Source organism: Balearica regulorum, chromosome 7 (genome assembly GCF_011004875.1).
Source record: "Balearica regulorum gibbericeps isolate bBalReg1 chromosome 7, bBalReg1.pri, whole genome shotgun sequence".
In the NCBI taxonomy this organism is placed as follows: domain Eukaryota; kingdom Metazoa; phylum Chordata; class Aves; order Gruiformes; family Gruidae; genus Balearica; species Balearica regulorum.
In genome coordinates this window covers 13966585-13991486 of record NC_046190.1, presented here as the reverse complement: position 1 = coordinate 13991486, position 24902 = coordinate 13966585, and the positions used below count along the sequence as shown (strand labels likewise).

At 43.5% G+C, this 24902-nt stretch overlaps 1 protein-coding gene across 4 annotated transcripts in view; it reads right to left on the bottom strand.

The window, feature by feature from the left end:
• The window catches only part of SH3PXD2A (SH3 and PX domains 2A), a 269997-nt gene that overhangs the window by 133067 nt on the left and 112028 nt on the right, over nucleotides 1-24902 (bottom strand). For all 4 annotated transcript variants that reach the window (XM_075757990.1, XM_075757991.1, XM_075757988.1 and 1 more), the window contains exon 5: nucleotides 17147-17238. In XM_075757990.1, coding sequence (XP_075614105.1) covers nucleotides 17147-17238 — 92 coding nt within the window. The remainder of the gene's footprint in view (nucleotides 1-17146; nucleotides 17239-24902) is intronic.

The following is a 24902-nucleotide window of genomic DNA, read 5'->3' as shown; positions in this document are numbered from 1 at the left end:
CATCCACATCACAGCTACAGCCCACCCTGCTCTCCGTGCTGTCCCGGTGTATGAAGCCGCGTGGACTGGTCTTTGTGTCTCTTCTCCACAGGTATCTGCTGTTCATCTCAGGAGAGTGACTTTAGATGAGGTAATTCACCACAGTTTGGGGTAGGAAGATAACAGGGTGAAGTCAATCATGAGCTAAAGATCCCCTTCCCGTGCTTACAAGAGATGAGCGTGTGTTTGCTTGGAGGACCAGGGGGCCAGCAGCTGAAGCAGAGAATTTAAGGGCACCCTGAATCCTAGTCCTGCTGTAACCTAGGGCAAACTACTTCAATGTTTCTTTGCCCCATTTTGCTCAAATATAACATTTTCCAAAAACTGATATGGAAGTTGATCCACTCCTGCAGATCTGGGGAGTTGTGTATCAGCAAGGCAAACTGTTGGTGTGCTAGCAATGTTCGCAAAGGCAAATAATGGAAAGTATGCTGAGAGTCACAACATGAGCTAAAATTCAGACCTTCTGGCTCCTTTTCCAGCCTTGGTGACCTTTCAAAACCACTTTTGTACTTTTGCTTCCTGTAAAACCTGTATTTCACAGGCAAGCTGAGAGAGTGAGTTCATGTTTGGGCTGTACCTCAAGGCCTATGGTGAGGTAGCTCTATAGAAGGGCAATGCAGTACTATTGCCATTACTACTACTGCATGATTCACATGACACTTTCCTTTCAGTATTATTCTTAGGAACAATCCCTGGGAAGATTTTGGTTTTACTAAAAAAAGGAAAAAAAAATAGATTATAGGCAGCTAGGAACAAAAATAATCTTATTCCCATGTGTTTTGTGCTATTTAAAGGGACACAATACCTATTTTTGAAAAGACCAGTCTCAGAAGACAAACAACTGACATCTGTCAGCACAAAGAAATTTGGAAAAATAGACATAATGTCATTCTCCAAAAGCTTCAGGTGTGCCTGAGATGACCCAGGGTATGGGAGCTGGAGTGGAAGCATGCCCTGTGTGACAGAGCCCAGCCATCCCTCCAGCAGAACACGAGAAGGGAGTAGTTTTTCTAACCAAGCTTTAGAGGAGGATCTTGGTTTTGAGCCAGGAGGTTGAAGGGTGAACACAGCAGCCCAAGACTGATCGCACAGGGAGAGTATTTTGTCCCATGTTCTCACATTTCTGTTCACTGTCCTGGGTATGGTCAGGTGGGAATAAACATGATGCCATGTATTCAGCATAACTGCAATTCCATATAATGGGCCAAGTTCTCCTCTGCTGAAGTATCTTGTGGTGGACAGAAGCCACTGAGCTAACAACATCTGTCTCTTGCAACGAACAACACTTGGAGGCACCAAGGAACTGGCAGTCGGTGGGAATTTGCCCCAGACAGCACTGGATAAAGCAGGAAAGTCTTATTCCTCCTGCATTCCCACTGCATCCTCCGTGGCCATCTGCCGGGGAAAACTGTCTGTGGGGATCCAGAGGTGCGAGGATGGGCTGAGGTGAGTGCTGGAGCTGAAGGACGTGAGCAGACAGAGCAGGGACTGCAGGAGGAGCTGAGGGACGCAGCTGGGAGTACTGGGATTTCACAACATGGAAACCAAGGGCAGGATCACTTTTGGTTCTGACACACCGTGACCCTCATGCAACTGCCGTGAAGCATTAACTTTGTCCTGGACACCCTGGAGGTAATTTAGACATGCCCGCAACATGGAAAATCCCAAGCTGCAGACTCTAGAGTTAGTTTGAGTGTGTTTAGATCTACGTGTTTTGCTCTGGGACCATCTTGAACTCCAGCAAAAACATTGGGTAAAGAACCAGCGGAGAGTAGGACCACATGCAATTTGTGCTGGTGCTGCCCATGCAGTTACTGTCACTAACAACTGGTGGGAAACCAGTGAGAGATGTCTCAGACACAGCATCTTCAGAGACAGATGCTGAGGACGTCATCCACTGCTCTCATTTATTCTGAAGACTTAAAACAAAAGGTTTGGGGCAACTGCAGACAGGACAAGGCTGAACACAGAAGAGTAAACTTGCATTTGTTTGTCTATAATATTAACAGGCGCATTATGTAATTTCCTTGGCTTACTGATGGATGCAGCAACTCTGGTTACAAGATGAGATGGGATTTCCTTGAGGTCATTCCCCCAAACTGTGTGAGTTGTTATTTTCCTGGCTCACCCACAAACACAGTGGTTTGCTCTTCTGAAACACTAATGTCCGACTGTTGAAAGGTTTTGCCAATCAAAACACTGTGGCCTTACCCCATTTTAATAATCTAAGGCATCAATCTCCCCCTTAGTATTTGTTTGATGTGTTCTGCACCCTGCTGAAATATCCCCTCCAGACCTCCCTGAGCTCAGGCTCTGATTGAAGAGAGATGCCATGCTTCAGGCCTGCAGCTTTCTCTTGAAACATTTAGCAGGGGATAGTGGTAAAATGTATTTATTTTCATGTATTGAGGAAAGACCATATATTCCAGCCTCTTTTTTTTTTCCATCACTCAGAGATGGGCCTGAGGCCAAAACGGTGCTGCTAAGCTTGTTTTCTATTTAAAACCTTCATTTTTATTAATAACCCTTTACAGCCTACACACCAGCACTGCGGGAGTTGCATTTCCGTGTTATGTCATCGTGAACCGTTATGTATTTAATTCCTGTACCCACAAACCCATATGGACATCATTAAACACGCACCGTACAGTATTAAAACTGTGTTCCATAAAGTGTGATTTAAAAAAACAGACCTATGAAGTGTGGATTTTTTTTTTTCCTAAGGTCATGGGAAAATGAAGAAGTAGAGGAGAGAGAAAAGGTTCAGCGGTGCTGTGGGTTAGCTCATAGCTCTCCATGCCTGCAGACCAAAAACCCAGCCTGTCTTATCCACCATGGAAGATTAATTACCCAGTAATTTCAGGCCAGAGATGACGAATTTCTATTTGGCAGACCACAGAGACAACTTCTACAAAAATTACAGGTTACAAACCAGCACAAGACCTTGATGATTTTATTTCTTCCAAATTAGGTTTCCATCACGTCTCCTGAAAGAAGTTGCCTTTAGTGGGGCAAAAGAGCAGGTTTCCCCGTACTGCTGAGGGTTACTTATCAGCGCCACTAACACAGGTGAGGGTAGACCCTCGTCCCGAGCAGGATGCGTGTGGCACGGGGTTTACTCCCAGTTTCTCTTATGGCCCCAGACTGGCTTGTCCTGGCTGTAGCCTATGCTAGCAGCAAATCCAGCAATCAGGCAACTTCTGCAAGGCAGTGAGGGCACACTTATCCTCAGTATCCCGCCTGTGTCCAGGACACTCCTATCATCCCTCTGTTATCTCTTATGTGGGATTGGGGATGAAAAAATACGGGAAAGAGAGAAAGTAATGGAAGAAATACATCAGAGAGCAAATGAACCAAACATACAGAGTACCAGTGAGACAAATAGAAATGAGTGTAGCAATGCTGGGGGAAGCAGGACAGAACATATTAAGAAGGAAGAAAACAATATCCAAAGGGTGTAAAAATAATGAAAAAAACCCAGAGACAGTTAAAAATGACACAAGAAAAGATATCTCAATATGAGGCTGAGAAGCAGATGCAGTAGGGGATGGTAAGAAAGCAAAAAGAAAGCAAGAGATAAAAACAAAGCACAATTTAAAAATGTCCAGTAAAAGATTTATGTATGTATGCGAAATAGGAGACAATAAGTCAATTGCCTACAACACCCACTAGACAGCTTGCAATGACCTAGTCCTTTATACTGGACTGAGACCTGCCAAACCCTGTTTGACGGCTGAATTCCCTCTGATCGTGGAACAGGCACTAGCTGAAGCAAACAAACCACAGTGAAAATGGTATCTGACAGGATTTTACAAGAAGTACAGCCACAGAAAGGTATTCTGCATAGTCTTGTGCTTATTGCTTTGTCTCAAAGCAGCTGCATTCCCTTATGGAGACTGTATTGGTGCTCCCTCGATTTTACAGCTATGCAGTCAAAAGGTCCACTCAAAGATACAGATGAAGATACACACCTAATTGCTTTCAAGCCCTTTTGTGTTTTCTTTATGAAATATTAGTAAACATAAATTCATTAAAAGAGAATTCAGCTAAACGTTCAGGCCAGTTGAGCCTCTTTGCTGGTTTTGCTGTGTGACGTCTGTGTTTAGGAGTCTCTGAGAATAAATGTCACCTGCCCTCATCCCTTGAAAGCTGGTGACTTAATTCGAATTAAATTTGTTCTGTTGGCCCCAAAGCCTGTGTGTGCGTTCTCCACAGATGTCCATCTCCAGACAAGAGAGAAGAGTTAACAGGATTTGCAGAGGGGGTTACTGATGAATGAACCTCCTTTACATTCCAGCCCTCTCCAGAATTTTTCATTCCCATCAAACAAACATACACGTGAATACACACACAAATAACTTTGGGTGCACGTGTGCTCCGGTTGAATTCAATACAGTTATTCACTGTGTAGAAAAATACCCACATGGATAAATGTTTGGAGGAGGAGGAGGACCACTCTTGGGATGAGGCTGACAGCAAGTTTAATGTTATCTAGCTGCATTACTCTGGAGGTGAAATGCTTTTGACATGCGTCTCTGTAGGGCTGTGTCCTACTTCATTCAAAATCTGGAATTTGCTTTGATGTTTCAAAAATAAAGCCTTAAAAGAAGCGGCAAACATGACTGGCAAAACTTCTTCAGGAAACTTGCAAAGGACCGTTAGAGCCCCAAGCTGTTAAATGCTCTATTTTGGGTCAATGCCCTCTTAAACTGATAATCATATCTTCTACTTATACAGTTCCCTGGCACGTGAGTATAGGTGAACTGAACGTAGCTGAAATGGAGAGAAGATTGGAGATTTTCTGAGCACATATTAGGATAGACAAAATCAGGGCAGAAAGCAATATTGTTTGTTAAAGCCAAAAATTCTGTTTGCTGACATTAATTCAATCTTCTCTCACAAACACTATTTATCCTGCCAGGGATCAGGACTTATTGGGCAGTAAACCAGGGCTCAGTAGTTTATATGCCTGTCAACAAAAAAATTAAATATAAAACACTTGTTATAAATCTGCATGGCCAAAGTTTTCTGATTTATGAGGATGCTGAATGATTGAGGCAAGAATGTATTTTAAAAAAAAGCCTTAAGAGAAAGCAGACAAAAAAGGAAGAAGAAAAGGTAGTAATTATATAATGCACTGGAGACCGGCCTTCCATAAGGAGAAGGCAAAAGGGACTCCTCTTACGATGCCTATTTCGTCCCGTGCCTAGTAATTCAAAAGCACCTAACTTTCAAAGTACTGCATTTTTCATAGGCTGGAAGCACCACAAAGCATCCTTCATCAGCCTGGCCTTTTGGCAGTCCTCCTTCTCCAAATGCAAATGCTACATCTGGAAAAGGCAAGAATCCTCTCTCCTGCCTGAAAGCCTCCTTTTATCTCTGTCCTCTGCAGAACTACTACTTCTTGCAACCACTCACTCCAACATACTACTTTATTGAAGGGATTCAAGGCTTTCTCCTCATCTGCTGAATGTCTGCCTCTTCTTAAAGTCCCAGCTCACCTTCGGAGCCCTCTCGCTAGCCAGTGTGAGTCACCCTGCCATCCCTCAGCCAAACCTCTGTAAAAAACCTCCTTGCCTGAACACACAGGTGAGCATGAAAATGATAGCAATGAAGATTAACAGAAGTTTATTTGTCAGGCCTGGCAAGAAGAGCATCTCATTAGCTGGTATGGCCTGTGCAATTCAGCTGCCGGGGGTTCCTCCTCCCCCCAGGGGATGACACTGATGCATCATGAACATTAATAACATTGTTAGTGTGCATCCAACAGAGCCCTGCTTTGTGCATTGAGACGGCCCAGCAAACAATAAGATACTTTTCCACTGACCTCTTGCTGGAAGAGTTTAAAGCTGTTTGCAGGGATGTGAACGACTCTTGCAGCTTTCTCTAGTTGCCCCTGGCCCTGAGCTTCACTATAAAGATATGTATGGAGGTGAAGGGACTAATCCAGATCCAGCAAGATGCCTCAGCACCCAGGTTACTGGCTACAGCGACTGCAGAGGTTATGTGCAAGCTGAAGAACCTTATTGGGACCACAGAAAGGAAAGAGCTTAGTTTTGTTAACCACATGCTTCCCCAGATTTGGGAGCTGTATTGCTAAAAAGTCCTATCCTGTAGGAAGAAAGGCAGAACATTGGCAACATGCACTGGTCCCTACTACAGAGTAAAAGCTACCCCAGTTACTCAGTCCGCATACCTTGTTTGCATTTGCCCATATTTTCAGGGTTTTGATGACAGCCTTACATCCTACCTTCTGGTCCTAAGTTCAGAATAGCTGAAATCATTCTCCTCACCTGGGGTAAAAATTCCCTGTGCCATTCCTGATGTCACAGTGCTGTGGCTGGGCTTTTTTGCAGTGAAACCCTCCCTGCTCTTCTTTTATTTAGCAAATATTCATAATGCCCCAAACAAGTTTTGCACCAGGGCTTGCTCTTTAATGTGTTCATGAGCTCTTTCTTTGCTCACCAGATGCTAGCAGGGGAGAAAGGGATCAGCCACGGGACCGATAGAGCTGCCTGCTGGAAGAGCAAGGCATTAATTAGTCAGGACCAGACATGCCGCAGCACCGTGAATGGCAGATCAAGTCCCAACCACTCAGCACCCAGAGACCTGAACGCCATTGCAGAAGGGGTCACCTGCAAAGCTGTCTGCCTGATGTCTCTGTACATGTCTGCTCACGCTATAGCTGTTGTGCTGCTCAGCAGGGCTGATGAAAACTATCCAAATTCTGGGTTTGGGGACCATGTTTCAACAGGAACTGAGAGGTTCATTTTCGGTAAAATATTTTCATGAAAAAGCAAGGTCCTCTTTTAGCCAAACTTAGAGAATAATCAACATCTCCACAAAATACTGCATTTTCATGGAAATAAGATTAATTTAACATCCTCAAGAAACCTACAGCTCCCCTGGCAAGAAAGGAAAACGTTAGTGAGGTTCTAATCATTAGACAAAGGACTGAGAGCAGCAACCTATCCAACAGGGAGCAGCAAAGGTGGCAACACTGCTAATTCACTAGTGAACCAGGACAGCTTCAAGTCTGTTATGAACCCTGTCTCTGGCATGAGTTTTTCACACTTCATTCCCAGCATGCTTGGATGGGAAAGGAAAAGGTTTATCTGTTAGATATGGTGCCCCTTCTGCCCTGCCGTCCTAACCCCACAATTGTTGCAATGGGTGTCTTCTCATAAAGCAAAATAAGACATTTTTTGGCCCCCAACTTTCAACATTTTCTTCTTCTTTTGTATTTGGAAGCACTAGGTATCTCTGGTTACTGGTGATTTTTTGCGGTGATTCCCAAACGAGCCTGAACTGCTCTGATTTTTCAAACCCACAAGACTGTAATTGAAAGCGAATGTAATCAGACATATACAATGTTCTGAGGTTCACCACAGTACACTGCAGTCAGCATTACTGGAGTGGCTATTAAAACTCCTTGGAGCTGGGAAGCAAATACAGCTTGCAAGAATCCAGCAAATAACCAGCATTTATTAGATTAGACTAAAGTATTGCAAAGCCACAGTCAATCCTCTATTCAGAATATATCTGAGGTCTGTTTAAACGAACATCTTTCCTGAGCTTAGGCCAATTGTTTTAAGAGCTGTGAATGGAAACAAGGAAAGAATTCTCCTTTTAACACAACAAATTCTGCAATCCTTACATCAGCGTAAATCTCGAATAGTCCATTACTGTCAGCAGGGCCGTTTCAATCAAATTCTGGCATAACTGGAAAAAGAAAGTGGCCCAAAGACAAAGAGTATCTTTGAACCCAGACACACAGCTCGAGCTAGAGATAAGCAGTAGCAAATCCCTTCCATAAACCTCCCAAACAAAATGCAAGCATTCAAAGGGGGGTGGGGGGCTTAATTGAATTCCCACTGGCACTTGAGTCTGCACTTAAAAGCAGGTCTAGGGTTATCTGTGAAATTTCAATTAAATCAAAAGCTTTGATAACATGATAAGTCACTCCAGAGTTTGGAGTCAAAACATGTTATTTGATCCTCTGCTTGTGTTTCTGGGAACAGCACACATGAAAGACAGTCAGCTGCAGACCAGTCAAGAAGATGGAAAGGGTGGAAATGAATCTACCAATAGATCACTGTGTCTCCTGCAGCCAGAGCCACTGGAAGTCTGGTATTTTTTATACATCCTAAGTCCTAAAGAAGGCACCCCATTCCTCAAGAGACAGAAGGACAGAGCAAAACAGATCATTTTGGACGCGTGCAGCACTCCAGGGGATGTTCCCTACCGCCACAAATGTTTTTTCTTTCCAGACTTGCTACAAGCAAGGTTTTAAACAGCAACAGCATTGGGACCTTAATGCAAAACTCTATGGACGCGAAACGCCAAGCCCTCTGTATGCGATGAAATGGATTTCCAGTGCAAATCCTTTGGTGGCATGGGGTGAACAGGTGAAACCAGGTGCACCAAAGGAAAATTGTCTAATGCACTGTTATGATACAGCCAAGCCAGAAAGGAAGCACAGCTCTCTTCCTAACTCAAAGCAGGAGGTGGTGGCTCTCCAGAGAGACCTGACTTGCTTTACCTGTTGTTCAGCACTCTTTGATTGCTAATGCTTCCTCCTGTCTCTTCAGTGGCAACTACTGGATGCTAAGTGTACTACCAGAGACTCTCAAAGTCCTGTTTCCTGAGGAACATCACCTCCACTTCCCAATGTTTAGACAGAAATGCACCTTAAATAAATGTGAGATGTCAACTCCACCTAGCCTGTAGTCAACAGCATTAAAACACATTTTAGGCAATGCCTTCCCTTGTAACATATAATACAGCCTGATAAAACCCTATCAAATGTAATGGGATGACTTACATTGCCCCCAACCAGTTCAGAATTGCACATAGGGTTGCACTACGCACGTGTACATGAGAAAAATGCTGGTTTTATAACCAGTGAGGCTACTGATCCTCAACAGCATTATAAATAAAGGAACTCTCCAGATAAGCAATGTCAGAATTACATAGCGAGTAACAATAGGAAGCGCAGAGCACTGAAAAGTCCCATGTGACCCCAGGCGCCACTGGGGGATAATTTATCACCCTGGCAGCAAACACCCCATTGAGCACGTCTGCCCCAGCGCCCTCCTCTTCAGAGTGGAAAAAGATCTTCATTAAACAATACTGCGACCATATTAAATATAGACATGGCAATGACAAGCTGGATTCTTCTCCATGATATAATTATATTTGTAACATAAGCTGCCTTTTCTTGTTTTTCAGAGACGTGACACACAGAGGACAAGACAGGCTATATTCAATTCTGTCACGTTAGTGAAAAGAAAACTCCACCCGATCTCCTCCCGCCTGGCAGGTCATGAGTCAACGGTGACAGATACCCCAGTGCCTGCAATTAACCTGCTAGCAGGGGCTCACCAGAACAAGACATCCAGATAAGAAGAGGAAGTCCCCATCCCTCTTCCTCTCCTCAGTTCCAGGCTTATCCACAAAGCACAGCCAGACCGGATGCTTCTCTTCTGCATTGACCTAAAGATCTCTTTTGTGTTTATCAGCATGGGTGACTCAACCCTATGGGCTGCCCCTGTTCTGGGGTGTCAAACCAACCATCACCAGTCTTTAACTGGAGACTTTCAGAAGATCCTGTGACACTGAATTAAACATTTCTAGAAGTGAGGGTTCAAGGACAATGGGTGCCCCAAATCCTTCACAACAAGCTTGATAACCTCTGAATCCAGTTATTTTGGTTCTGCTCCAAGCCTGCCTCATTAGCTGAGGTTTCCCCCACTGACAGATGAACAAATTTGTTCTTTTGGCTTCCTAACTGGTTTAGCATATAGATGCAGCAGTAGAACAAGCTGTCCTGACTGGTTTTAGAAGTAATGTTTCTTCCAATGTTGACTGATGATTTTAAAAACAAATTATTTTTGTAACTGGTCATTTCTAGAATTATACTATGGAAGGAACAGGGTTTCTTTACCAGAATCAAATGCTCTTAGCAAATCTCTGAAACTGTACATCTGCATTAATACTGCAGATACAGCCAGGAGCTGAGAGGCCTTTCCAACATGACAAAATAAATCAATGAGACAAAAAAGAGCAAATTTCCCAATCCCTTGCATTAACCACTAAACTTCTCGTCTCCGGAAGGAAAGAATTTTATGGGTTAAGTTAAACATTAAGCAAACTATTACTTTCTAATTTACAAAATAGGCTTTGGCAAATTACCAGCAGTGGTTGTTCCTTTAGGATATGAACAAAAATCACTGGACAGGAAAAAGGCCCTCAAGCCAACAGGCCTGGCATTTACTTCTAAAGGCAATGTCTCCACATTTCACAATACCTCTTCGGTCCCAACTCTTCTACAGAGAAAGAAAAAAAAAAAAAGTATCTTGAATTTGTGCTCATAAACTGTAGACTTTTACTAGCACTGACACTACCGTCGTGTTTGGTCCCAGCAAGGCAGTGTCTGGTGCCACTGCTGAAGCAGCAGCACGTTGGCAAGGCTCTGATCTCAGTCACATTCTGATGGATTTTGGATAGGTCTGGTTATTCTTAATCCATCCTGTGCCTATGACAGCACGCCACTTTTAAACCCTGCAGCATGCTCCTAACCAATCCAGGCAAAAGCTATTTCTGTACACTTGGCTGCCAGTGCCAAGTGTCAGTACATTAAACTATCTTTGCTCCTCTCAGCCCTGTGCCCTTTCACAGTCAGACCTACAAAGCACGAGCAAACCAAACGTGATATTCAAGGCAAGGAATAAAAGCTCTTGCTGTACTGTAAGAGCAGTAACATATGTTGTCCCAACTGCCAATCGTCCTTTTTTTTTTGTCAGCCCATGGTTGCTGACCCTATTTCATTTAACGTGTTTTCTGTTTTCCCCCAGGTTTATTGTTTGATATTTATCTACTTATAATTTCTTTTTTCATTTTCTGGATGATTAGCAAAAAGATTCAAATCTTCTCTCAAGAAGGCTGCATTATTTGCTGGTATCACCGATGCTGCATCCAGTAGCAAATTTCAGTATCCTCCATTTGATATTCCAGCCCAAACGTTGCAAGGAAAAGGGAAAGTCCCATATGAAACTAAAGAAGAGGACAAGTAACCCATCTATTACTTCCTTTTTTCCCATTCCTAGAGACTCCTCCATCCCTGCATTGGCTTAGTTTATTTAAGATAACAATCTCCAAGTGAGACCTTCCCAACGATCACAGTGACACGCACTGATGAAAGGCAGCGTACACACTCAGCGTATCTAGGGCCCCTTTTGACAACGGCCGGGTTCCAGAAACTGAGCTCCTGCTCCCCAGGTCCAAGGGGGCACAACTGGGAATCAGCCACACTTCACTCCTGTATTTCTGGGTCACAAGGCTGCCTGACCTCCCGGCAACAGATTTATTATGGTCCCACACTATGGGCAGGATGCTGGAAACCACTTCTGAGATTTAGAAGCTGAAAAAACATTTTCACGACAAATTTAGGTGCTGAGGCCAAATATTTCTAGTAAATACAGTCCTAAAACAGGCACGTTGAAAAACTAAACACAGGTGCTTGGATGCCTAAAGAGTTGTGGTACCTAATTCCCACTGAAATCAGTGAGAGCTGGATGACTAATTAGGAGTAGCCAAGGAAGGCTCTTGGCAAACTCAGTCCTACCAGGTCATTGCATCCTTAGCTACCTAAATCTCAGTGAAGGTGATTAAGTAATTTTTTGAAAATATTAGCTTTTTCTTCCCTTCAGAACAGTGGGTCTTCACTGCCTTATCCTGCCACCATCTTTTATGAGAGCTTTTCCTGCTCTTTATATTACAATTCACTTCCTAGCTGATAAATAATTTAAAAATAAAACTTCCATCTTTTTCTGATTTTGCATTTCTTAGGGAAATTAATTTCCATTCTGCATCTCTCAAGTGGAATTAATTTCCCTAATAAAACCTGTGCATCGAGCAGTCACAATACCACTGCCAAGTGCAGACTGTAACACCGATTGTCATAAAATGGTGTTGACTACATTCCTAAACGATGTGAAAATTATCTGTCCTGTAAGAAGGAGCAACCACAAACAAAGAATGACAGCTTTCCTCATACCACATCTGCTCACAGATTTGACTATCAAATGTGTTGGGAAACACAATTCTAAAGGGATGAAATATAAGGGATGAAACAGAAGAACAAATATTTGCATAGTATCAAATCAAAATAAAGATAGATATTTTACAGATTAAAAACTTCTCTCCTTTACCAATAAATAATTGAATTGCTATTACAGGGTGAATCAGAGTACATTTGGTAAACAGAAGTAATCGTATGTAAACACAATCATGTTTATGGATAGAAAAAAGTGTATCAGAGAACTGTGCTTAGCACTGGTAGACAAAATAAAACATGCGTTCTTTACATGGCCACTGCATTACCCTAGCAACTTCCTTCCAGATTCCTCATCAGAAATTTGTAATACGTGAAGAATAAAGGGAGAATCCAGGTTGCATTTTACAGTGACTGCCTGGCATCCAGGTATTGGAGTGTTACATCAATACTTACGTGATAGAGATATGATCAGTAAAGCTCATGGCTACAGACCACAATAAAGCATTTCTGTTCTTCCGTAAAGGCAACTTCAGCATTAAGTCCATTTTCTGTACCAGTCCTCATAATATTATGTCATATACCTAATAAATTCCCTAGTTTTCCTGGATTGGCATATTGTTTGAAAATCACTTTATGATTCTTACAGGAAAAATATTCTCAGATACTGAAAATTGCTTTAAATTCAGTTGTTAATATTGTTAGTGGTGGTTTAAATAGAAATCTCATTTAAGCCTGCATGCATTTCTGCAGGGGGGGTATTGGAGAACTGAATCCTTGGCTCTTGGTCTAGTTTTTAGACTAGATCCAGACTCAGAAAGAAAAAGTGAACTCTCACATGAACGGTCTGGCTGTGATACTTTGAACGAAACTACAAAAAAAGCCCTAGAAGCAGTGGACCATATGCAATGTCTAATTGATTAATCCTACTCTTTGGGTATTTCTGTTATTTCTAGTAAAAAAGAATCATTAAAAAATGGTTTCTGAGATTTTGTTTGTTGACTATGAGCCCTGGCCTGACCTCAGCCTGGAATTCAAATCCCCAGTAGAAGTCTGAAATTAATCTACTGCTGGCTTAGTTATCAGTAATTGTAATTATTAACACAAGTATCCAGTAAATGAATGGCTTTCAGTGACATGATATTTTAACTTAAAGTAATGGATAAATAAAAATGCACTTCCTTCTTACTTTACAGTATCTTTTCCCATAGCAATGCAGGATCTGGTCCTTACATGGGCATGGTACAAGACACAAGCCCAGCCATTTGCCTGTAAACATATGCATTTGCTCAGACACTGAAATTCCACATATTACAAGCCTAAGCAGTTGAAAACTGCTCCTCCTGTACCAGAGTTGATGGTTTGAAGCTTGCCTTCTCCGCAGCTAATCAGTGGAGCAGAGCGAGAGCAGCAGAAGCGGCTGCCCTGGGAACAGGGGTACTGGAGCTCCAAACCCTTCTTGCACATTAGTGTTCACAATGCGTGCCGGCTCCCTGACAAAGGACATGCTTTCACCATGTGAAAGGGTCCAAGAGAGCTCCCTCACTATCCCATGGAGGGATTTAGTGTCCTCCCACGGTCTGTTCCATGCAGCATGAAGGAAACCTGCTGTTGGGAGCTATCTGACCTGAAGCTAGCTCCACTGGCAGGAGCAGACTCAGAGGAGGCTGACAGACGGTTCAAACGCTGTGATTTCTTGTGACATCTCTCCAGCTATCTGCCTGTAAGCTGCTGTATACGGAAGAGGTTTAATGGGCCTGAATGGAATACCTTCTGCCTATTGTCAGAGGACTCAAAAGCCTGGACCATCACCAAAACAGGAAACAAAATCTAAGCTGTGAATCCAACCGAACAAATTGGCCAGATTATTACAGTGTTGGGAAAGCCCATCTTTTATTGTAGCTGGACTGCGTGCTGCTCAGCACTGCGGGCAATTGGAGCACAGCAGCAGTAGGAAATGACCCTGTGGGGAGCAGCCTGCAAGCCAAACACAGCATAACCCAGAGAGGACAGTATGCAGAAGTAGGGAGGAGGCAAGGGTAGGGCAGATGAAGAGTTACAAGGAAGAAGCCGGGAACACATTTGTAAAAGTGCCTAAGGGACTACAGGGAAATGTTGGTTTCTTTTAGGACAATAGGAACAGAAGTGAAGGACACAGCTTTGCAGCTGAATTACTGCAGTAATACATAAATTACTGCATGTGCATCATCGTGAGTCATAGCTGAGCAATTAAGGGCACGGATACCTCTCTGCACATTCCAGCTGTGAGGTAAACCAGGCTTTTTTGTGCCTCCTCCCTTGAAGTTTAAGCTTCCACATTTTTCTGGCAAGGAGCACATGCTCATCGCTGATCTGCGGACGTGCAATAACTCAATGGACTCTCTGGGTCAATAAACCGAATGCCCATGGGATTAAGGCTACACTCCTGAAAATTAGTTAGTTAAACTCTAGGTCAAGCTTTGTCTTATGAGGCTGAGCTGCTGCAGAAAAAATAGAGCAGGTGATCATGAAACTAAATACCGCCTCGTGCACAGAGAGAAGACATGAAGGTGGCACAAGCAACTCCATTCTGCCACCCCTTGGCTGAGTCCTTCACTCAGCAATATTTGCTCTTTAACCGAGCCAGTTGAATGCCATGTCTATGCTGATGAATCAATATACGAATCACCTCTGCACTGAAGGCTAAAAGAAGTAGCTGAAGAAATAAAGAAAATAATTAGTGTAGTCTAGATGCTGCCCCCAGGCTACCTTCCTGCCACCTCCATTGAGATGGATGATGGACCACGAGGTCCAGGGAAGACTGAATTCATAGAGTTGTATACCACTGGCTCACTGTTTCTGGAGGGGCTTGGCAGAGTAGCAAAACAAGGGACTAAATAAAGGATTTCTCTGGCTGATCATGCTCCTTCCTGCAGTGACTGCTGCGGCTGAGAATTGCCCTGGAGGTGTCCCTCCCCCAGACCCTACACAGTGGTCCAGCAAGTGCCAGACGTCCTCCCTTCCCCCCCAGTTCACAGAAGAAAAACACTAAGATGTTTCCGTTGGCTTTTACATCATCTTTTTGTAGAGACTAATCTTCAGGTTCAACAATACATCTTTTGTGAAGCGCTCCCAGCAGAAACTTTAGACACCTTCCCTGAGATCTGTTTGATTACAGAAGACGAGGTAGGATTTGTTTAAACCCAGCTAGATTAATGTCTTGCAGACATTAGTGAAGTGAGATTTAATCAGGTTATTGCTCTACATTTTCCAGGGAAATAAACCACACTTATTACTAGGTTGGAATAAGATGCAAGGCTTGGGCTGAGAAAATTTCATCCTTTTTGTTTTTCCTGGGGGGAACAAACAGTAACTTGAAAATTGTTGCAGGCTGTTGAACAGGGAGCTCAGCAAAAGGCCCCCAACAATTTGTAGGAGGGAAAAGAGAAAGCAAGCCATAATGGCTAGAAGCCCAGAAGTGGACCTCAGTTCCCATTCCCTGCCTTGTGGAGGTACAATCCTGACTCTGTTTTACTCAGGCCTAATGCTGTATGCTCCGTATCTGTACAGAAAGCAGGCAGGAGTGTTAAACAGCATTTAAAGCAGACTGCTGAGGTCCATTTCAAATACTCCAGGTGAACTCTTCTAAAACCCTGGGGACCTCACTCCTCTTCTGAGTGTCTGTTTCTGCCTGGGACATGGGGATGTCTCCTTGCATCAGGGGGATCTTGTGGGATCAAGCAACCTTTGCAAACCTTCTTCAGGCCTTGAGTGTAAACTGGTCAGCAGGTCTCAGAGTGCAGGCATATCCTGCCGCAATGGGTTCTAACTTTGCAATATGTGTTTAACAATGAACATGCAACTGTATGTATTCACCCCCAAACAAAAAGGTTGGCTAGGGGAAAAAAAAAAAAAAGGCAAAAAAGCCCCAAGTTCTTCTTCCAGACCTTTGATTTCAAAACTGCTCTTTTTCTCATTCCAAAAACAAAAAAGACTTAATTCTCAGCTACACTAGCAGCGTTTTCTTTAGAAGAAAATGTTAGTTTGTCCCCTTGTCTAAAACCACGTATGTGCAAGAGATGAAGTTTGGGAAATCAAACTGCAAAGGTCCTCTCCTCTACACCAGCATGGGAACAGACAGCTGAGGCCAATACGATACAAATCTTTCTGCTAACTACAGGTTTGCATGTGCTGAAGTGCCCAAACCCCAAAAGCTTTATATCCATTTCCCCTTACCCAATGGGCTGCACGAACACTGTAGAAAGCAAATTACAGTAACACAACCCGCAATCAAGTTTCAAATCATGCAACAAAGCAGCACAAAACACAATGGGACCAAGTCAAAATCTTATTGTGGAGCATAATAAAATATATCCTGTTTGGTATGAAGGAGAAAAGGAAATATCAGGCAAGGCAGCACAACTGCTTGTAAATACCCTCCTGCCAATGCTTTCCCTGGATAAATTAGTCCTCTGAACCCTGACGGCATCAGCATGAATCAGCCTGTCGGCTCCAAGGTAAAGGCTACCATTCTGTTTCGTGTTCAATGGGAACTCTTTTCCCAACCTTTTCTTGGCTTCCTGTTTAGAAAGAATAGACTCTCCAGAGACAATTTTGGATCTAGACCACAATCTTGCTCCCTTCAGATAACTAAGTATCTCTGAGCAGGAGTACATTTAAAGAAGCAGCTGGTAATTATGAGCCAAGTGCTTACTGGCAGGATTTCCCCTTGCTGCTGAGCCAATGCTTTTGGGAGCTAAATGACTCTTTGGTGATAATTATCAGGTAAAACCCACAAGCCACGGGAGGTTCCCTCATTAGAACCATCAGCAAGAAACAATGCAAAGGTGGGCGGAGGATGGCTGAAAATTGTGTGTGAGGGTTGCTTGACTCCCTTGTCCTATGCACATCAGACTTGGTTGTACATAAATTGCTGGGCATTTTCTAAGTAGTGCTTGAAAGGTACAAAATTTGTTCCCACACCTACGGCAGTAATAAAACCAAATGACCTTTTCCTTCCAGCTAATCAAAAAGAACCAAGCGGCACTGGAAAGTCATCACAGCACTTACTCTTTCGGAGGGTTAAGGTCTTCTGGGCGAGCCTCGAAGAACCTGAAGACTTCATCACACTGTGAAATGTGAGGAGGAAGCCGAACCAGTGCCTGCAAAACAAAACAGGGAGGGGGAAGCACTTAGAAAAGTCAAGTTCAAAACATGGCTTCAAACGTCTAAACTACCAAGCAAGAGCAGGCAAAACAGTCCTGGCAGGGAGAAGGGAATACAAATGGAAAGCATCGTGCCTGGCTACTTACCTGAGAAGAAAGGAAATAGCATATCTTGACTGCAAATGTAAGTAGAATGCAGTGAATTGAGACAAGCAATGGTTCTTAGAGTCAGCCAATGTAATTTTTTTGCCATGTGTACAAGAGCAGAATTTGGTCCATGTGTGTAAAACCATAAGGCTGAGAAGATAAGTGCTCTGTGGCTGGGACAGTCTCCGTGACGTGTTTGCACAGCACCTCAAACAATGCAGTTAGGGCTTGTGGGCTCTATGTCAATGCACACAAGTTCAAGCAGTGAAAATCTACAGACTCAACATCCACTAATACAACAGATTAATGTGCTCCATAAAGCTTTCCATTAAGCACTGTCAATAGCAAAAGCAGAGTTTGCTAAAAAAAACCAAACCCAACAAACCAAACAACAATTTACTCCTAAATGAACAGGAAAGGAAGTTTGATTAACTTTCTGGAAAAAAAAAAAAAAAAGGCAGAGAGGCTGTTTCTGCATGAAGAAGGCTTTGCAGCACATCCTGGGTAACAACATCCATGCACTCTGCAAGGCACAGGCACACAGCGCTTGTTGCATTCAGCAATAGTTTGGGAACTACACAATACAATTTGGGAAGCAACCACATAATGTTGAAGTGTACTGGAAAGCAAGACTTCAAATCAATAAGACAAGCATGCAAGGCAGAAAAGTGCTATGAATTCGCTGTTCAGACTCTTGAGCTTGATGGTGCCAAAAGAGGCCAAAGATCCGTCCCCAGTCCACAGAGATGGGAGAGCAGCTCCAACTGACACAACTCTGAAATCGCCTCTAGAAATGACCAGCAGGAACAGAAAAGAGGCTGGAGTTCACCTCCTCCTGTGCTAAGTAACACTGAGAATAAGCTACAAGTTAAATATAGACCAAGCTTCTTAGAGGTGCTGTAAACCTGTTTCACAAAATGAGATGGTCTGGCTCTTCTGGTAGTTGAAAGTAGGACAAACAATGTTGAAAGACAGATGAAAAACTGCACCAGAGCTAAACGAAAGTGTATTAGGGTAAACTGGTTATACTAACCCATGAGACATCTGATTGATCTTGGTCAGACAAACCAGAAAGCCCAGCCAAAGCACAAAGGCAGGACAGGGCAGTTGGTTACCCTTCATGGCTGTTTTTAACTGCGCTTTAGAAGTGGCCAGATTTGTTTCCAAGACTACTCCTGCTTGGGGATGTGAAGGAAAACAGATGAAAAATGAAAAAATCCTGCTCTGAAACTGCAGGTCTCCAGTATTAGATGATGGGGTCTTGTTTTGAGGTGGCCTGAAATTCAAAGCCAAGTGTTTTCAGACCTATAGCTCTCCTTTCTCTGTTTGAGGGATGTTACAAAAGCACAAGGAATATCCACGGGATCTCAGCAGGCCTGTGAAGAATGAGGCACTGGCCCATCATCTGCACTATAGACCAGAAAAAGACCTTGCAGTAAGAAGCAGCATCAGATACCGAAGCCTGGCAACAGCCTGGTGGATCCAAGTGCCGGGGCATGCATACAGAGCGCTGCTGGTTGCTGCATCAATGCAGGAAGAAAACTCAAGTGCTTTAATTTGAATGAATGATGCCCTAGTCCCCACCACTATCCACTCAATCTTGCCATCTTGCCTAAAAAGTAACAAAGGTGCGAGCTCTCTGCCCTTATTCCTAGTGTGTATAAATGAATGCATCCAGCTGGTAAATCAAGACTAACACGGGGAAGTCAGAAACTGCCCAGGAACAGTAATAATTATGGCATGTTGAAAGAGAAATGCCTTGCCAGCACAGGCTAACAAGGACACAGACAACATTAAAGCATGTTTTATTCACTTGCACCTCAAGCAGGAGACAGACTTATGCAGAGGAGCAATGCTGTCTAACCAACAGTGGATGGGGCTGAGATTTAGTGATGGCTCTATTACTAACACCCTTCTTGGTTCGGGCAGGATACTTAACCTCTTTCCATCAAATTCAGCAGGGATATATCTTCAGTTACCCATTTGAAATGCCGAGCAATAACACTTACCTAATCTGCAGAAAGGTTATGAGGCTCAGATATTTAATATCTACAGTGTGGTTTGAAATCTCAAAGGGCTTGATCTTGTGCAGTCAATGGGGCAAGAGCAAGCACTGCAAATGATACGTATCATTACTAGAGAAACACAAATACCCAAGTTATACATATTGCAGGGGGTCCTGGACATCAGACACCTTCTCAAAGAGTCACCACTTCCTTACAGGTCACCGGTGTTCACCCTTCCCAAAAACCAGGCTACAGATGTCAATACTGAGCTGGAGCACAGAGTGGGTTTTCAATGATGGAGGAGCACAAACCCTACCAAGTTGCCATGGAGATTTGTGTTTCTAACTCACAGGACGCTTTAGGAAATCTGACCCCCCTGAATCAGTGGTCCCCTGCCTGGAAATCTCTAGGAGCACTGTGGTCCTGCCGGGCCAAAGGGGGATAATTGAAAAGCACCTCAGTGACTCCAGGATTTCACAGGCAGTGGATAAAAATCAGCCGAAGCCATTTCCGCACCCAGCCATCCACATTCCCGCCCCACGGACATGGCAGCTCTGGGGCAGGGCTGGCTCTCCTGCTTCTGACTCACCTCCCAAAGTGCTGCAATTTTCAGCTCTGTGCATAGAGGTGGAATGAAATCCACCCGGTAGTAACTTGCCATTGCACGTTCATCGTTGAGCTCGGGTATAAAGTCTGCAGCCAGTCAATTTTTACTTGTTTTTGTTAAGGAACAAAACCCTAAGAAGCCATAAGAAACACTAATAAAGGGCAAGGAAGTGCAAACGAGGGTGTAAAACCGGGCAGAGTTGGTCTATTGATTTTGGACAGTGGCAGGGAGCAGCAATGCTGTTTTGAGAAACAAACGTCTCTTCAGCAAACATACAACATCCACCTGGGAGCAAGCCAAGTCCAACGCAATTCCAGTGAGCGAACAAAAAGTGCATTGAGGAGATGAGGGACACTGCTGTCGCTCTGCAAGCAGAAAATGCAAGTTTCTGGGATTTCCAGAAAGACAGTTCCAAGGCAGAGCTGCAACAGCCTGAAGGAAGCACTGTGGGGTCAAGGAAAGAAGGGTAAAGAAAAAGAGAAAAACAGATGGTGAAAGGATGGAAAGGACAGGGAAGTGACATTCTTCCTGGGATGTGGAAACCAGAGGTAAATGCACACAGCTCCAACTAGGAAGTATCCAGAAACAGTAAGGAATTTGCACAGGAAAAGTGAGAGATAAAAAGTGCCAGCGAGCAGAATTCAGCCTTGCACAATCACTGAGTATTATCAGTAATAGCATGTTTCCTTTGCTTGGCATGCAAAGGCGGACGTGCACTGCTAGGCTTCACATGCTCCTTAGGAGATAGGCTTTTGTGTGTTATTTTAGCCTTTAACGATGTCTGCCTCTCTATATTACAGGTTGCAGACAGTCTCGCAGAGTGGATGATCCGAAAGGCTATTGAAAAGCTGTAGCGCCAGGCAGGGCGTTGAGCAAGGAGCCCTTGGTGCTGGGGATGGCCGGCTCTCCACAGAGCGCCAGCTCATCTGCAGGCAGGCTGCTGCACGCCGCACATGGCATTTGAAGCAGAGCAGGGCACCAGGCACAGGCAGGGATTCATCACTTAAGGTTATGTGAACTGCAAACAGCTCTGTGGGACTATGTTACAGCTAGAAGGTTTCACAAAATACATGTGCATGGGTGTAAAACCATGCAGGTACTTGTAAGGATGCAGAGTGCTGTGTGTTGCATTTATGCAGATATATTTATAAAAAACCCACGTGCAGACACGTATACGTAGAGATATACAGCGCTTGTGTAGGCATGTGCGTATATATGCACAGAATGATATTCACCCCACTGAAATTTATATGTCTAAAATGGGAGACTGGTTGCACTTGTCTATCAACTTGTATCATCGCTAGAGAAAGACCAGGACCTTCAGGGGCTGTTCTGTCTAACTCATCATGGACATCTAGCTCTGGGTGGGGTGAATCATTGACTGTCTCTCCCTGCAGCCCGTTGAGGCAGTTCAGATACATAGCTTCTAGATCCCTAATGTTCAGTGGGGTCAATCCCAGCTCTGCACACAAATACAAAGAGCCAGCTGTACCACATGGTTATGACTCCTTGACTTTTCATATTAAGTATCCTTTAATTATCGTTAATCATTAGTGCCAGATGTTTGGGAATGGCCCTGAGTTCAGCAAGAGGGGAAGGTGCAAGTAAACCAGTTCATTTCTCAGAACAGAGAAATAAATTGTTTCACCTCCATGAAAACACTTTCTGTTTCTGTTTTGTTGAGAGCCTCAAGTAACTCCAAGCTTGCACCCAAAGCACTGAAGTGTGGAGGTTGGATGACGGCAAATGCTGATGCTCAGACGGAGAGGTGGATGAAGAGTGCATGGTAGTGACTCAGACTGGACCAGGGGGGTAGATGTAAGAATAAATAAAAGGTTGTGGGAAAGAGGAAAAGAGGGTGCAGAGTTTTGGAAGTAACTGGGACATAGTTCTGGGCCTCTGGCATGGGAGGACCATAAGGCAATGGAAAGCGAGGGTCTACTCCAGGTGCTCAGAGAAATGTCACAAATAATTAACTCATTACTGCAGCTGGTCTAAACGCATCAGGGTTCTGAAAAGTAGATTTAAAAATGACAGATAAAGTTTGAAAGTTTCTCACTTAAACTCTTTCATTTTTGACCAGGATGAACTATTATTCCATCTTCAATCAGCACGTAGTTGTACAATGGATAGAGACAGAAACGTCTGTGTATCTGTCTTGACAGGTTCAAGGATTAAACCTTGAAAGAGAGGCAGGACTGAGAGACCAAGAGGGAGGTAATTATGGTTTTGAAGTATTGTCTCTCAAATTGTTAATATTAATAAAAGAATGACCAATAGTCCTGGCACTGACATGACTTGCTCATATAATTTTTATTTATGTGCCATGCATTTGGGTACTCAAGCCTTACTATAGAAAAGCCCACAAGCTTCTACTTAAATCCACCTCCAGTTGGGATAACATGAAGGTGTATGACAAATTCAGGTAAGTGTTTATGACAATGACACATTATTCAAATCTTAAGAGCTCCCCTGCACAAAGACGTTTCCCTCAATTAGGACGAAGACGCACAAAGATGCAAGTCTGCAAATGCTTGCCCAAGTCTTCCCAGAGGACTCTGTAAGGATAGAGAGGTGGTTTTGTGAAACGCTGACCCGAGAGGTCCTTTCTGAACACAGGGTGGTTCATACTGGACAAGCACACACCAGAGGTGTGTTTGGGAGATCAAAAGCTTAATAAATAAAATGCCCCTGGCAAGGCAAGGCTATGAAGTTGCTCTTTCTTTCACATTGGCAAAAACTCCTAAACAAATTAAGAAAAACCAGGCCCAATAAGCCCAAAAGACCTTAAATCACACTAAATTAATTCCAAGCCTACAGTTAAGAGGGAAATCATCCAGAGATACCAATTCCAGTGGGCAGCACACATTTACTGGCAAAACACTATTTGTCTGGTAACTCAGGTTACCAGTAAGGACATCCAGACCCTGCACTTTCATGTTTCCAGATGAGAAAACTCCTGGATATCTTCCCCTGTGTGTCCCACTCCTCTGTTTTTCATTGCAACTGCAAAGCTTCTTGCATCCTTAGCAAAAACACTGCCCTGTTATCTCTGTGATGGCATTTCTCTAAGCTGGTATAACTCAATGAAGAATCGCCCAGACATGAGGGGTCAGGAAGCCTATGGCTGTAGGGTGCAGAGGGCTCATGCCCCGATACAGAACATTTTGCAGACCTCCCCTTACTGCCAAGTCTCCCCACAAACTCTCAGACAGCCTCTGCCGGACTGTCACTGCCCCTGTGCTTGGCACAGGAATCACAACACATCCAAACAGCAGAAGTCAGACCTGCTTCTCAGCCATGCAAATCACCACACTCTGTCAGAGACAGTCTGAAAAAACAAAACAACAAATGGTCAAACATTTGCACTGCTCATTTGCCAGGGCCCATCTGTGCTTCAACTTTCCAGGGCAAGTGAAATGGATGGAGAACCCTCATCTGGCAAAAAAATTACCACCAACTTTGCATCTGAACCTGCCTCCCTCCTCTGCTTCCTCACAGATTCCAGCAGACAAAGGTCTATTGTCTCATTTATTCATTTAATTATTCCATGTCAGATTTTCTCCATCAACTTCACCCACATCATTCCAGCATAATTCTCTACATTTTTCAAAATAAAGCATGTTGTCTGCCTACCCATTTTAGGACTAGCATGGGCCATAAGCTTTGCACTCTTCTTTTGTAGAAGCAGGGCTGAGCTTGTCAAAATGATGCTCTTGCTCTACAGTTCCATACAATTCTCTAAAGAGTCAAAACATCCACTGGACAGGGGAAGAAATGCAGAAGCAGCTAACACTTCCAAAAAGGTGGGCATGATCCCACTCTCAAGTCACGCACATGCACCAGTAGCTACTACAGGGTAAGAAGCAGTAGTGAGTAATATTATTATATCAGCAAAAAAAATTTAAAAATAAAAAAAATTTCCCTTTTTACACCAAGAGGGGATTCATTGCATTTCACTTCATCTTTCTACAAGTTAGCATCAGAGCTAAGTGAGCCACTCTGTAATTACAGCTTAATGGAGAGAGACCCTGTGTCTGGTTTAGGCTGGTGAAGTGAGGCCACTCTGGTTCAGACTCATCACTTAATTTTCTCTTCCCAGTTCACAGCTTTCTGTCATTCCTGTTAACTTCATATTGAGATGGAAAGATTATAATAAGGTTATGAAGGTCATGTTCCCAGAAACCTTCTAAGTGGTGACCTTCAGTGAAGGTAGCAAGAAAGCATTTCTGAATTTTAAGCCTCTGATAAGCTGCAGAGATGAAGTCCTGTTCCTGCTGAAGGTCAGTAACAGAACTACCACTGACTTCACTGTACTAAGAAGCTCTCTTATACGCTGTTTCCCTAAATTTTTTGTACCTTTGAAGTTCAGTGCCTGATTTTCATCATTATTTTCAGTCTTGTGGACTTTCATGTGCTGGACCAGGTTTGGAACAGCAATAACACAGAACAATCATTCTTTGAATAAATGTAAATTGGATGAACCATAAATGTTCAAAACAAAAACTTACTCTCATAAAATGTGCAGACTTAGAAAGACTGGGAGAGGTATGAGTTGCAACTCAGGTCCCTCTGTTTATTTACACAGGTTGCCAACTGTCTGCTGTGGGATTTAAGAATGACTGGGTACGTCCTGTGCCAGGGCAATGGCGTGACCAACTACCATCTTCATTTACTCTCTGTAATTAGGAGGAAGCTGTAGCAGAAGGTGAAGAAATCAGCCCATAACTGGATCTGATCACAGGCAGGACATCCTAGTTTCTTCTTTACTGTTTTCAAAGAGTGGGCACAAGCTTGTCTACCATCCACGCTGGACACAAATTAATGTCTGGGCATGGGTTTGTAGTCAAATGCAGGGGATGGAAAAAAAAAAGCTTGGCATTGCTTTACTTCCCAGCACT